The 15,876-nt window shown below is 42.8% G+C and overlaps 1 protein-coding gene across 4 annotated transcripts in view; it reads left to right on the top strand.

Moving 5' to 3' along the window:
* The first annotated feature begins 2,566 nt into the window (after window positions 1-2,566).
* The window catches only part of RUFY1 (RUN and FYVE domain containing 1), a 58,575-nt gene continuing 45,265 nt past the window's right edge, over window positions 2,567-15,876 (top strand). For 2 of the 4 annotated variants that reach the window (XM_057539553.1, XM_007169866.3), the window contains exons 1-3: window positions 2,567-2,861; window positions 12,004-12,177; window positions 13,563-13,680. In XM_057539553.1, coding sequence (XP_057395536.1) covers window positions 2,576-2,861; window positions 12,004-12,177; window positions 13,563-13,680 — 578 coding nt within the window. In that variant the 5' untranslated portion in view covers window positions 2,567-2,575. Of the gene's footprint in view, window positions 2,862-11,671; window positions 11,737-12,003; window positions 12,178-13,562; window positions 13,681-15,876 lie in introns of those variants that run through there. The other 2 variants (XM_007169863.2, XM_057539560.1) reach the window with 2 other exon arrangements.

Below are 15,876 nucleotides of genomic sequence, written 5' to 3'. Positions count from 1 at the left end.
ATATCGAAATCAAGCATTGAAAATCATTTGCACCAGCTTGGTTATGTTAATCACTTTGATGTTTGGGTTCCACAAAAGTTAAGTGAAAAAAACCTTCTCGACCATATTTCCGCATGCGATTCTCTACTTAAACATAATGAAAAAGTTCTGTTTTTTTAAAACAAATTGTGAAGGGCGATGAAAAGTGGATACTGCACAATAATATGGATTGGAAGAGATCGTGGGGCAAGTGAAGTAAACTACCACCAACCACACCAAAGGCTGGTCTTCATCCAAAGAAGGTGATGTTTTGTATATGGTGGGATTGGAAGGGAGTCCTCTATTATAAGCTCCTTCTGGAAAACCAAATGATTAATTCCAACAAGTACTGCTCCCAATTAGACCAACTGAAAGCAGCACTCGATGAAAAGCGTCCACGATTAGTCAACAGAAAACTCATCATCTTCCATCAGGATAACAGAAGACCACACGTTTCTTTGATGACCAGGCAAAAACTGTCACATCTTGGCTGGGAAGTTCTGATCCATCCGCTGTATTCACCAGACATTGCACCTTCGGATTTACATTTATTTCGGTCTTTACAAAATTCTCTTAATAGAAAAAATTTCGATTCCCTGGAAGACTGTAAACGGTACCTGGAACAGTTCTTTGCTCAAAAAGATAAAAGTTTTGGGAAGATGGAATTACGAAGTTGCCTGAAAAATGGCAGAGGGTAGTGGAACAAACGGGTGAATATTGTTCAATAAAGTTCTTGGTGAAAATGAAAAGTGTCTTTTATTTTTACTTAAAAACCGAAGGCACTTTTTGGCCAACCCAATACCATATTATCCAGCAATCCCACTCCCGGGCATATACCTGGAGAAAACCATACTTCAAAAAGATACATGTACCCCAATGTTCATTGCAGCACTATTTACAACAGCCAAGACATAGAAGCAACCTAAATGTCCATCAACAGATGAATGGATAAAGAAGATGTGGTACATATATACAATGGAATATTACTCAGCCATAAAAATAAAGTAATGCCATTTGCAGCAAGATGGATGGACCTAGAGATTATCATACTAATTGAAGTAAAACAAAGACAAATATCATATGATATCACTTATATGTGAAATCTAAAAAAATGATACAAATGAACTTATTTACGAAATAGAAACAGACTCACAGACTCAGAAAACAAACTTATGGGGACTTCTCTGGTGGCGCAATGGTTAAGACTCTGCCTGCCAATGCAGGGAATACAGGTTCGACCCCTAGGCCAGGAAGATCCCATATGCCACGGAGCAACTAAGCCCATGAGCCACAACTACTGAGCCGGTGTGCTGCGACTACTGAAGCCCCACGTGCCAAGAGGTGCTCTGCAACAAGAGAAGCCACCGCAATGCAAAGCCCACACACCACAACAAAGAGTATCCTCCACTCGCTGCCACTAGAGAAAGCCCACATGCAGCAACAAAGACCCAATGCAGCCAAAATAAATTAACATATATACACAATACTATATATAGAATAGATAATCAATAAGGACCTACTGCATAGCACAGGGAAGTCTACTCAATACTCTGTAATAACCTAAATTGGAAAAGAATCTGAAAAAGAATACATATATGTATAACTAAATCACTTTGTTGTACACTTGAAACTAACACAACATTGCAAATCAACTACACTCTGATAAAAAAAATTTTTTTAATTAAAAAAAAAAAAAGGGCAGCCAACATCTAATCCACCAGTTTGTTGCCATCAGAGAATATACTGAGTTGCAAAAGACTTCTTATGTCTCAAGAGAAGGCCAATATCCAAATTTTAATGTAAAAATTTTTTGATTTCTAAATATCTTCAACTTAAATTCTTTTTTTTAAAATTTTATTTATTTATTTTTATTTTTGGCTGTGTTGGGTCCTCACTGCTGCGCGCGGGCTTTCTCTAGTTGCTGGGAGCGTCTGGCCCAAGCCACATGGTTGAGTAACAGATAATCATCACAATTATTCATGTCTGCCATGTGCTCCTTATTTAATTGGTTTTATTATTTTTATTATTATCGCCATTTAACTAATTAATAGCAGAGTCCGGATCTTCTGATTCCCAGTCCACCACAGTGTGCTCTTTCCTGCCAAGTTGTAGATTTTAGTTATTTTTTTTAAAAAGTCCTGCTTTCCTGCCTCACCTGTCCCACAGTTTCCTTACCCGCTCTTTTAGGGCTTGTTCTGAAAACTGCTGCAGAAAAATCACTAAGTAGAAGTAAAGCATGAAATGAAAATGAAAAAGAGGAAATAGTGTCACCAAAAAAACTACGGCCATGTGGGCTGTGCCCAAGCCAGGTTGGATGCACCACAACAAAAGGAGAAAGCCCAAGAATAACTTCCACGAAAACAAGTCCTCCCAGGTGATGAGAACGTGGGTGCTTCTTATGATTTGCACTTTCCCGAGCTTTTTTAAAATGAAAGAAAAGAAAGGAGGGCGGTAAGAAGGAAGTCCCGTCGCGAACACGAAAAACTAGTAGCAAGGGCGCAAAAGCGCCCGCCCGCGCCGAGTCCGCTGCCTGCTGGGGCCACGTGACAAAACCAAGATGGCCGACGGGGAAGACCGCTGCCGGGCGGGGCAGGAGCCGGGGCCGGAGCCGGGAGAAGAGTTTGAGATCGTGGACCGGAGCCAGCTGCCGGGCCCAGGCGAACTGCGGAGGGCGGCGAAGCCGCGTGCGGCGACGGAAGGCTGGTCGGCGCCCATCCTGACCCTGGCGCGGAGGGCCACTGGCAACCTGTCGGCGAGCTGCGGGAGCGCGCTGCGCGCAGCCGCTGGGCTGGGCGGTGCGGACGGCGGCGCGGACGGCGGCGCGGACGGCGCGGCGCGCGCAGGTAGGCTCCGGCCGGGCGCGACCCACGATGTTTCCGTGGGACGGGTGGCCGTTTTACGGTGGGAGCCAGGCTGGCAAGGGTGCTTAACCAACTCAGCCTGTTAGACAGGTTGTTAAAAAAACAGCCTGTTAACTCGCGTAACTACTCGTCTGTTTTCTTTATACCGTGTGTCCATGCCAAGATAAATACGTGGGCGTGGGTGGCCTGAGATTGGGGCGACTTCACTTCTAGTTGTGTTCCCCAGGCAGCATTCTTATTCTCACTGGTGAACTTTATACTTTAAAATGTACGAGTTTAAGCTTAGGTAGTCCTTATTAATTTTTAAAGGACTTACTTAAGAAATGAAACCGTACTGTTCTCTGCTTTAAATCTCAAAATGCCATCCTGGCTCACACCTCCAGTTATTGACGGCGCATCTCGACTCACCGGGGAGTCAAAGCACCAATGCGGAATTAAGGGGGTGAGGGTTCCAGGTGAGCTCTACAACCAACTAGCTGTGTCATGCAGAAAAGTCATCACATTTCCCAGCCTGTTAAATAGGAACTTTGTGGTCCACCCAATGATCTCTTATAGTCCTTTTAAGCCTTTGTCATCTATAATAGAGTTTCAGCAAATGAGTGAGAATGGAAACATTAAATGATTATGATATTTAGAGTGTGACTTAGCCCTGTAAAGCCAAATATTTAGAGCTGTGCCAACCAATACAGTAGCCACTACCCACATGTGATGTTTAACTGTTAAAAATTCAGTTCCTCAGTCACAACAGCCACATTTGAAGTGCTCAGTAGTCTACACGTGGCTAGTGGCTACTGTATTGGATTGTGCAGTGAGAACATTTTCATCACACAAAGTGCTGTGGGGCAGAGTTCACTAAAGACTGTGGAGTGCTCTCTAAGAAGCATTATATTATAGTGTGCCTTTGAGGTTCCTTTTTTTTTTAAACAAGTACTCTTTTTTAATATTTATTTAATTTATTTTTTTGGCTGCGTCAGGTCTTAGTTGCAGCACTTGAGATCTTCATTGAGGCGCACACGATTCTCTCTAGTTGTGGCGCGCAGACTCCAGGGCGCCTGGGCTTAGTGGTTTGCAGCATGGGGGCTCTCTCATTGAGGCATACGGGCTTAGTTGCCCCGCAGCATGTGGGATCTTAGTTCCCCAGCCAGGGATCCAACCAGCGTCCCCTGCGTTGGAAGGCGGATTCTTTACCGCTGGACCACCAGGGAAGTCCCTGCGTTTGAGGTTTCTTGATTCCATCCTGTCCGATGTATATTTGATGTAGAAGTCAGCACTGGCACCAGGATGGTGAATTGTGAGAGTTTCATTGGTTAAGAAAGATTAATGAGTAAAGTTTAAAATCTGACTTGAGATAGAAAACAATATTTCTTTGGCGATGGAAACTAGGACTAGAAGGTAATGAAGGAGCCTGTTTAACTCAGGAATCTAGTTCCCACTAGGTCGCCACCTTTACACACATCAATGGGTGTTTGACTGTATGCCCACCATTGGTGGTCAGTCCTGAGAGTCAAGGCATGGGGTCTTCTGGAGGCTTCTTAGTAAGCAAATAATACATGTTAGCTGTTTGGTGATAAATAAAATATGCCATTGCCTAGAACTGTGCCTAGCACAGAATAATAAATATTTGTTGAACAAATGCATATTTGAAAAATACTTATTTTCTATTTATGGTAATGCTATAAATAATACCCAGCACTTATATTGTGCTTCCTAGGTGCCAGATATTAGTCTTAGGTCTGTACATACATTAGTTCATTTAATCTTCACAATAATCCTAGGTGATCGCTGAACTGGCTTCATGATGTGCAATCAATGCAGGCTTTAATCAGTGTGATTGTGCAGGGCCAGGTACTCAGAAGTGCCCCATGATAGAAATTCTTACTAATTTTATCTTTGAATTTGTATTAAGTGAAGTCTGATGGGACAAAGGAGCATGTGCGGGGGCCTTGGAGCCGGGCTTTTGTGTGGTCCCATCTTCCACTGTCTTCCTGGGACAGGTTCTCGGCCTCTCTGGTCCACTTGAACTGCCCTGGGGCTTCTCCCTACCCCTCCCTGACCACACTGCATGACCAATGCTGCCCCAGGGAGGGTTGGGGTTATGCTGTCCGACTCTCAGGGCGGGGCCAGGTATGCACTGGCCTGCCCCAGGCTGGCAGCGGCACAGCACATTAGGCAGGCACTGGGCAGCAGCCTCTCACCCACCCAACCAGATCGGGACTGCATCCCTGCAGGAAATTGCTGTCACTTACGGCCATGGGAGGGAGAGGTTGACTTCATGCCTCCGCCCACGTAGCCTGCCCCACGTGGTAGGTACCGTTATTATCCCCTATTTATAAAGAGGGAAACTGCATTAAAGAGAAGTAATTTGACAAAGTTACTTAGAAATGGCAGAGCCAGGACTTGAACCAAGACAGGCTGCCTCTCAAGCCTGTGCTCTTAGTCACATCACCTCAATGCCTTGATGCCTTTAAATAATTTTATAAGTAAAATGCTGTAATATATACATATGGATTTTTAATTAGTTAATTTAAAGAAAATATTAAGTAAATAACTGCCACTCAAATCTGGCGAAAATTGTGAACATGGCTTACTGAGGGCAGAAGTGTGGGGAACAGCTGGGATGAGCTGTGTGGCTGGTCTCCGAGAGTAACCCAGATTTGAAGCCATCAGGTAGGACAGGAGTGGGGATGGGGAAAAGGAACTGAGCCCTGGGTAGCATGCTCTGCAGAGGCCTCAGAAAAGCAGGTCAGGAGAAGATGGCGGCCACCACTCCAGTCAGGGCTGGCTCATTTCATCTCTTTTCCATTGATCTGCGTATCTGCTTACAAAAGCAGTGAGAACAGAGATTATTCAGAGGGAGTGGTGAAGGAGCGGAGACTGAATGTGAGCAGCACTATTGCCAGATAAAATCTTTTTTTGGTGATACAAGTTTAAGGAAAATGCTGTGGAATGTCGTGGAATATAGAACGCTTTGAATACTTGTTTTAAAATGTTATCCCACGTGGGGTCTGGTAGCACATCTTGCCACAATGATTGCATTCTCTGTAGTTATCTTGTTTGGTTTTTTGGTATTTTTTCTAAAGGTAATACACATGGTAAAACAAAAACAAAAAGCAAACTGTACTAAAGGACACTCAGTGTAGAATAAGTCCTCCTTCCCAGAAACTGTCCCCAATCCTATTGTATTTCAGAGTGTCTGTGCATGTAACATGTGCTTTCATCTCTATACACGCAGTTTTCACACAAACCACAGTATACACACACAGGGTTCTACATCGTGCTTTTTAAAGTAATGCCTCCTCCTAAAGCAGCGGTCCCCAACCTTTTTGGCACCAGGGACCGGTTTCACGGAAGACAATTTTTCCACAGACTTGGTCAGGGGGCAAGGTGGGGGGAATGGTTTCGGGATGATTCAAGCACATTACATTTATTGGGCACTTTATTTCTATTATTATTACATTGTAATATACAATGAAATAATTATACAACTCACCATAATGCAGAATCAGTGGGAGCCCTGAGCTTGTCTTCACTTGCCACTCACTGATACAGTTTTGATTTGAGTCTGCAAGCAATTGATTATGGTCTCTGTGCAGTCAGACCTCTCTGCTAATGATAATCTGTATTTGTAGCCACTCCCCAGCGCTAGCATCACTGCCTCAGATCATCAGGCATTAGATTCTCATAAGGAGCATGCAACCTAGATCCCACGCATACACAGTTCACAGTAGGGTTCGTGCTCCTATGAGAATCCAATGCCACCGCTGATCTGACAGGAGGCAGGGCTCAGGTGGTAATGCGAGTGATGGGGAGCAGCTGTAAATACAGATGAAACTTCGCTCACTCACCCGCCACTCACCTCCTGCTGTGTGGCCCACTTCCTAACAGGCCACAGACCAGTACCGGTCCGTGGCCCGAGGGATAGGGACCCCTGTCCTAAAGGATGAATAACAAAACTCACTGAAGAAGTCATTCTTTAATTTTAAAAGTATTTAGATATATATTTGGCATTAGGTAGGTGATATGTATTATGCCTTTCTCTGTTGTCTTCCATGGCAAATTTTTTTTCCATGTGTCAGAGCACCTCTGCACAAGTGATATTGCTCCTTCCAAAATGAAGTACAATGACTTTTTCATTTCACATTGCTGAACTCCTTAAGCTAGCCATTGAGATAAGTGAAAATTCCGGAAAATTAGGAAAGTGTAAAATGGTTTTCTTCATTGTCAGTACAGGGTAACACCATACTGTATTATAAGATCTTTCAAGACACCAAAGGGCTAATCAAAACTAAAACTCAAAAAAAAAAACTAAAACTCAAATTTATAAAGAATCTAGTTAATTCTCTATAATTCAGAACCTGATCAAAAAAAAAAAAAATCTGTAGAATCCACTCCCTGAAGTGAATACTTATTCTCTACACCAAAGGTATAGAGCAGCCCTTTGAGATGTTTGTGGCTGGTAGTTGCATTTTTTTTCTATCCTGCATAGTTTATACTTAAATGCTTTGATAAGCATTTAAAATTTTTTTAGCCAATTACCAGGTTTTCCATAAAAATCCAGATCACCACCTTCTCCTGAAAACTCCCATCTGGCACATGTGATCAATCAGCATTCCTCCAGCAAGAAGGTGGCTGCACGTTCTCTCCAGCTTGTCCTCTCACTGCGTCACTCTTTTATGTTACAGGCCCAGCCCCTCTACAACAGTCAAGGTCGAGATCCCTGATCAGACCATTTACTTAGCAATTCAATAAGTATAGAATTTTGTGACACTCTGTGTGTTGTGTTGAACTATTATTAACAAAGCTTAGAGATGTGAATAGCTTAGCCAGGGTCACAAAGCTAATAAAATTGAGAGATGAAACAGCTTAAAGATCCTTCCAGCTCCAATTTTCCATGACCCTAAATTGAGCTCAAATGGCAGTAGGTGACTAACCCAACCAGGGGATGGACACTGCTGTGTTCCCAGGAACGATGGTAGGAGCCACTGCCTTAAGCACTAGTCTTCACATTTTTTGTTCACATGACCCCCTAAAAAAAAAATCTTCAGCTTTTAAAGTTGATACATAAAATTCTTCATCATAATTTTAAAGTTTAGAATGCATTTTCTGGTTTATTGTAAAATTGACTTTTTAAAATAAAACCATGATATCATTCTTTTAAGTGTATCAAGTGGTATATAATTACCTTAATGATTTGATAACATTACCATCCATCTTAAAAATAAATAACAAGTTAATTAATATTTGAAAATTTTACATTTTTCCCTTTTATTCCTTGGACTTGAATTTCCAATCCACTTATGTATGTTTTAAATTTTTTTTATTGGTCATCCTATCATACATCTCAGAAAAAATATGTAAATTAATTAAAATGTAATAAACTTTTCTCGTGACTAAAGCTGAGTGTATAAAATATTTTTTCTTGGGCTTCCCTGGTGGCACAGTGGTTAAGACTCCGCCTGCCAAGGCAGGGGACACAGGTTCGAGCCTTGGTCCGGGAAAATCCTACATGCCACGAGCAACTAAGCCCGTGCACCACAACTACTGAGCCTGCGCTCTGGAGCCGGTGAGCCACAACTACTGAAGCCCGCGGGCCTAGACCCCATGCTCTGCAACAAGACAAGCCACCACAATGAGAAGCTCATGCACCCCGCAACGAAGAGTAGCCCCCTCTCACCACAACTAGAGAAAGCCTGTGCTCAGCAACAAGGACCCAATGCAGCCAAAAATAAATAAATAAAATAAATAAATTAAAAAAAAATTTTTTTTTCTTCTGGAACGAATTACCATTAGAATTATTAGTAATGCTAAGTTGATTAAAGGAATATAAATATAATTTTATAAGTAATTATACATAAATTTTTCTTGGAATTACTTCTCTTCATGAGCTGGTGTTGGTTTTTTAATTAGCATGTACTTGTAGATGAATATATATATTTACTGATAAAATGTGATAGGACTCAATCAATTTTATTCCTTTTTTTTGATTTTTTATAGATGTGATCCTTGAGAAATCTGGCTCATATAAATAAGAAATAGAAATGGACAGGTTTTTTTTTCCCATTGGTAAATTCTACCAAACTTTTTTTTAAGTTTTATTGAAGTATAGTTGATTTACAATGTTGTGTTAATTTCTGCTGTACAGCAAAGTGACTCAGGTATGAAATGGACAGTTTTGTTATAGTAATGTTGTTCAAGTCTTTGAACTCCTTCTAAGTTATATGCCCCAAATCACGTTGATCTAATGTCAAAAAAATTTTTTGTTCATTTTTGTTCAAATATTCATTTTGTTCAAATGAAAATCACCTTACTTGCAAAAGGATGCAACCTAGTCACATTAAAGAAATTTCTCTACCTCTGGGAAGTTCCCCAAAAAAGGCTTTATCAAGACTTATCAGATGATAATTATGCCTTATAATTCTTTCACTTTAACTCAGAACACTCAAAATGGTTGGGGATATCTAAACATTGCTTATTTCATTACACCTTGCCAATACAATATTTTTTGACAAAAAGAGTTAGTTTAGGGAATTCCCTGGCTGTCCAGTGGTTGGGACTGCACACTTCCACTGCAGGGGACACAGGTTTGATCCCTAGTCAGGGGATTAAGTCCCATATGGCCAAAATTAATTAATTAATTAATTTTTAAAAAGTTAGTGTACATGTACTTGAAATCCATTTTCATCAAAAACTTGGAGCTGCAGTTTGGCTCATTTAATTTATTGAACGTGCCCATCAAGTTAATGGCATATCCAAGGGATGAGTATTGAGACTGACTGAAAACAATTATATATATTCATATTTGTGGGGGAAAATCTTTTTTAACTCTCTAAATTCAGGATACCCAGCAGAGGGCTGGAGACCAACCCTCTCTCCCAAGACCAAGTTTAACTAAGTTCAACAAAACAATGAGAGACTGGAAGCTCTTCATGTTTTGGGTGACTTGATTAATCATCAAAGGAGGTTTCACCTCCATTTGGTGTGTGAGACTTTCTGCACCCCAGGTCAGTGCATCAAGAGGAAGATATGGGGGCTTCCCTGGTGGTGCAGTGGTTAAGAATCCGCCTGCCAATGCAGGGGACACGGGTTCGCGCCCTGGTCCGGGAAGATCCCACATGCTACGGAGCAACTAAGCCCGTGTGCCACAACTACTGAGCCTGCGCTCTAGAGCCCATGAGCCACAACTACTGAAGCCCGCGTGCCTAGAGCCCATGCTCCGCAACAAGAGAAGCCACTGCAATGAGAAGCCCGCACACCGCAACAAAGAGTAGCCCCCACTCTCAGCAACTAGAGAAAACCCGCGTGCAGCAGCGAAGACACAATGCAGCCAAAAATTAAATAAATGAATAAATAAATAAGTTTATTTTTTTTTTAAAGAGGAGGATATGGGACAAGGAGTGAATTGCAGTTCTTCTGTAGAGTGGAAGAAGAAAGAGTGCCTGTGAAACTTGAGGATCTAGAAATCGACTTCCTTAAAATATCTGGGCCTGCCTAGCCCTCCGTAGGACTTGCTGCGTACGTATTCCCATTCGAACAACACTAGACTTCGTTTTTAGACCGGGGATTGGTATCTTCTCTAAGAATAAATCTTTACAAATTGCTTCTGTGGTTATTGGTCTATTCAGGATTTCTCCCTCTTCTTGATGGGGTTTTACATTTTCTATTCCCTTTGCCTATCATCTATTTCATTAAACTTTTCAAATTTATAAATGTAATACATAGGATTCTCTCAAAATTTAAAAATAATTATACCACTCCCACCCAAATGCTTTACTTAAAGTCCATTTTTCTTTTTCCACACCAAGATGAAAGGTTTAGACCGATTTTTCTTTCCCAGCAGCTGTCCTCTTGGGTTTTGATGAGAATTTAGAATTTTCAGTCCCAGGCTGTCTCTAGTCGCAACCATATTTACTTAATACCTGTATTATAAATTCACAGTCATAGTATCATTCTTTTCGATTTAGCTACACATACATATGCTCTTTTAACTATTTATATGTCCATATTATTTACTGCCCATGAAATAAAGCAGGTAGACAAAGGATTAATATCCAGAATATACGGACCAATAAAACAAAGGCAAACAAATCAAGAAAGTTAAAAGATTTAACAGGCAATTCATAGAAGGAATACTAGGAGACAAACATGAAAAGCTGCTTAACATCTGTAATGAACAACTGCAAACTAAAACAATAAGATCCCCACCCCACCCCAATCCATTTAAAAGACCGAACGATGGCGCAGGTGTGGAGAGAGGGGCGCGCTGGCCCGGGGTATTTTTCCGGCCGGGAGTAGGTTATAGTTTGGGGTCTATATTTTTAATTTCTCGAGTGACAGTTTCCTGGGCTTGAGATGACACTTGGTAAGAATTTGTCATGGATAGCTGATATTGACTACAAACTTTTACTCTCAAAGTGACAAGGTTAATGGAGTTGAAAAGCAGCTTTCATTTTATTCTAACGGTTTTATTTACAAAAGAAGTGTAAAACTCGTAATTGTCCACTAATTGTGGACGAAAGACGGGTAACAACGAAAATTTGAGTCCATTACTGAGGAACTGATGCTTCCCCGAGGGCTCCGGCTGGCACTCTCAGGCAAAACAACCGGCTCAGAAAGCCCTGTGGCCGGTGGGCGGACCAACCCAACCAATCCCGGAAGCCGCTACCTCCGTCCTGGCTGAAAAGTCAAAATGGCGCCCGTGAGCTCCATGGGCGTGGCCTCGAGCTGGCCTCCTCCAATAGGAACGAGAGGGGGTGGAGCACTTTCCCAGCAAGCCTTCTAGCTTGGGGCAGGGCTTCCCGGAGTTTGCGCCCTTCCATTAGTCAAAAATGGAATGGGGGCGTGGGAGAAGCCGTTCGCGGTGAGTCTTGGTAGGGTCGTCGCCGTAGCAACGCGCTGAGCTACCAGGGAGAGGCCTCTAGAGTCTGACCCTCGGCCCCCGCCGCCCACATGCGGCTGTGACCTCCCGGGGTCAGGGCCCGGTTGGCTGCGATCTCCACTTAACCCGCACGTCCGCGCTCCGAGCAGACCGCCTGGCCGGGCTTCCCTCCATTGTTCCGCGTCCAGCCTCCTCACCCCCGGCTACACTCAGTCCACTAACGAAGCTGTCCCCGATTCTGTCCTCCAGCTTCCAAGTGCCAGATGATGGAGGAGCGTGTCAACCTGATGCACATGATGAAACTCAGCATCAAGGTCTTGCTCCAGTCTGCCCTGAGCCTGGGCCGCAGCCTGGATGCAGACCATGCCCCCTTGCAGCAGTTCTTTGTAGTGATGGAGCACTGCCTCAAACATGGGCTGAAAGGTGAGCCTGAGGGCGGGGTCGGGGGCTTGAAAAATTCGGGCTAGCTGTTTCCCAGCATCATCAATGCCAAACGTTGTTCTGGGTGCTGGTGTTGTTCTTGTGCACACAAGACAAACAGTGCACAAGACAAACAAGGTCCCTGCCCACAAGACGTGACATTCTAGAGCAGCGCTGTCCAATAGAAATGCCATGCAAGCCACATGTGTAATTTCTAATGTTCTAGTAGACACGTTTAAAAAAACCGAAAAGAAACAGATGAAATTACTTTTAGTAATTTATCCCAATATAGCCAAAATATTATCATTTTGACACATATAATCAGTATAAACCTTACTAATGAGATATTTTGCATTCTTTTTTACACTGAGGCTTAAAGATCCACTGTGTTTTACACTTACAGCACATCTCAATTGCACTGGCTACATTTCAGTAGCACTTGTGGCTAGTGACTACCTTGGACAGCACAGTTCTAGAAGAGGAGACAGACAACAAACTCAGAAGCAAACATAATTACAAAATGCTACAAATTCAGGGACGCAAAATAGGTTAAATGATAGAGAATCAAGAGAAAAACCTTTCAACTAGGGTGAGAGGTAAAGGTCTTTCTGGGGAGGTGAAATGTGAGCTGAGACCTAAAAGAGAAGAAGGAGTCAACCTTGCAAATGTTTGGGGCAAGAGCCTTCCTAGAAAGACAGAACAAAACAGGTGCAAAGTCCTGAGTGGGACCAACCTTGGTTTCAGGAAGACACCAGGTAACTGAGGCATGCTGAGAAGGAGGAGGTGAGGTCAGGGCAGTTGGGATGGGCTGGATCACGTAGGCCTTTATAGGTCAGGTGAGGAGCTGGATTTTATTCTAAGAGTATTTAGAGGATTTTCAGCAAGGGAAAAACAAGATCTAACTTACATTTTTAAAAGAACTTCCAGCTATGTGGAGGACAGATTAGAAAGGTGGGGAGGTGATGGTATTAGGAGCAGGGAAACCCATTAGGAGATTATTGCAGCAGTTCAGATGAGAGATGGTGGTGGTGATTTGAAATCAAGAATTGACTTTGGCATCATGGTGGTGATGATTTGAAATCAAGAATTGACTTTGGCACAGGAGAGAGAAAGGGCAAGTATTTCACAGGTGATCATTTGAGCACTTGTTTTATTTCATGGTCAATAAATACTTGAAAGAAAGAGCCTAGTGGGTATATCAGAGAAGCCCTTTCATTAGAGGAAGGGAGAGCTTATTTGGTACCTGGCCTCTCCCAGTCCCCAAGACTGAATCAGAAGGAGTAAGCAGTGCAGCTCCACAGCATTCATTTGGCTTTTGGGAGACTGTGGGACCCTGAAGATATTTTGCAACCTGTTCTTATGAATAACACTTCTGTTTTCCCTTTTAGTTAAGAAGAGTTTTATTGGCCAAAATAAATCTTTCTTTGGTCCTTTGGAGCTGGTGGAGAAACTTTGTCCAGAAGCGTCAGATATAGCCACTAGTGTCAGAAATCTGCCAGAATTAAAGTGAGTGAGAAGTAGTTACATCGATTTGATGTTTTAAGAAAACTTCCTTGTATTTATCAATTTCTCTATTTCTTGCTGATAAAGCGTTTTCTAATTTAGAACAAATTGTAGCAAAAGCTACACTCTACTTAGACTTTAGTCCCAGCTCTGCTGCTTATTCTCCACATAAGCTTGAGAAAATTTGCCCCTCTCTGAGCCTCAGTTTCCTTTTCTTTAAAATGGGGACAATGATTTCTGCTTGTCATACAAGGTCAAATAGTGAAAAGGTGTTGTCACCCAAAGAGCAGTTACAGGAGGAAAAGGAGTTATTACACTCCTGGAATTGCTGCTTCAGATGCACGTGGGTGCTCTGTGACCACCTAGAGGGGTGGGATAGGAAGGGTGGGAGGGAGACGCAAGAGGGAGGAGATATGGGGATATATGTATATGTAGAGCTGATTCACTTTGTTATAAAGCAGAGACTAACACACCATTATAAAGCAATTATACTCCAATAAAGATGTTAAAAAAAAAAAAAAAAAGACTCACAGATGCACCTGGGCAGTTTTCTGAATAATACAGTTTGGAACAGATTTTAGATTCCAGGACAAGAGACATTTGTGGAAAGGCTGGCACTAATGAATCGTTTGCCTTATCTGTGTTTGCCCTTGGGATCCCTACGTATAGGGGTCATATGTTTATCTGCCTAACAGTTTAGGGAACAATTTGGCAATTTTGTGGATTTTGAGATTATCGTTCTCTTAAAGTGCCAGTGTTTTAAAATAGCGTTCTTGTAATTTTACACGCTTTTGTGATGGAGTGCTGTTTTGTTATATAATTTTGACTTGGATTCTTTCCATTTGCATTTGTTTTATGTAATTTCAGGAAGAATACTGAACATCTGAGTCCTGGATGATACTAACAAACTAATAATTGCAGAGATTTAAAAAAAAAACAAAACTGAATGGAACACAAAAAGGCGTATCATGGAATCTGCATTTAGAAAGGGCCCTGGAGATCCTTAGGCCAATGCAAAAGTTCTCCCGGCAGAGTCTTTCACAGGGGACTCAACTGTCCAGCCTCTGTTTGACCTTCTCCTGCAGAGCCAGCTTATTCCATTTTCAGATAATAATAATAATAGCCACCACCATTAACTAAGGGCCTGCCGTGTGCCAGGCATTGTGCTAAGGACATTTCATTATCTCATTTTATCCTCCACAAATCCCTAGGAACTAAGCTGTTGGTGTCCCCATCTACAAGTGCAGAAACTGAGACTCAGAGTAGTTAAGTAACTTCCTCAAGGTCCCTCAGCAAGGGAGTGGTGGAACCAGGAAGAAAACACAGGTCTGATGGCCTCTGAAACCCTCTAAATCCCACTAAACTCCATCGTTGCTGAGCCCTGTGCATTCATAGGACTTAAGCCTTCTGTCTCTGTCCCTGGTTCATCCCTCTGGGCCTATACCACCTAAGGTGAAAACCTTTAGCAGGCGACAACCTTTCATATATTTATTTGGTGACCCCCTCATGAGCCTCCTACGTCTTCTGCCTTGTTTCTTCAGTTCTTTTTTTTTTTTTTTTTTTTTTTAATTTATTTTTGGCGGCTTTGGGTCTTCATTGCAGTGTGCGGGCTTCTCACTGCAGTGGCTTCTCTTGTTGCAGAGCACGGGCTCTAGGCACGCAGGCTTCAGTAATTGTGGCTCGCGAGTTCTAGAGCGCGGGCTCAGTAGTTGTGGCGCACGGGCTTTGTTGCTCCGTGGCATGTGGGATCTTCCCGGACCAGGGCTCGAACCCGTGTCCCCTGCATTGGCAGGCGGATTCTTAACCACTGCGCCACCAGGGAAGTCCCTTCACTTGTTCTTTACGTGGTCCTATTGTCCATCCCCTTCCAGTGAGCTCACTCCCTCAAGAGTACAGCACTAGACCGTGTCCCTGGGCGGCCTGGTTGAATGCAGCAGGGCTCTCCCTCCTCCTGCACTCAGGCTATTTCCACTTAGGCACGTAGGCATTTTTGAAGTCTTGTTGTGCTAACAAAGAGCTTATTGTCAGCTAAACTCACTGCTTCTGTTCCCTGTGGATGCTAAACAAGTAAGTAGCTTAAGTACCAGAATCCTCCCTCTGTCTGCCAAAAAGGAGATACACAGTAGCTCCCGCCTCTTGATGCCTCTGGAGGACTAGCCTTGTTGGGAGCCCCGTGAGAAAAGGCTACTGCTTTGCTCT

This window comes from Balaenoptera acutorostrata, chromosome 2 (assembly GCF_949987535.1).
Source record: "Balaenoptera acutorostrata chromosome 2, mBalAcu1.1, whole genome shotgun sequence".
Classification (NCBI taxonomy): Eukaryota; Metazoa; Chordata; class Mammalia; order Artiodactyla; family Balaenopteridae; genus Balaenoptera; species Balaenoptera acutorostrata.
The sequence above is the reverse complement of the archived record's forward strand: the minus strand, read 5'-3'. Positions and strand labels throughout refer to the sequence as shown.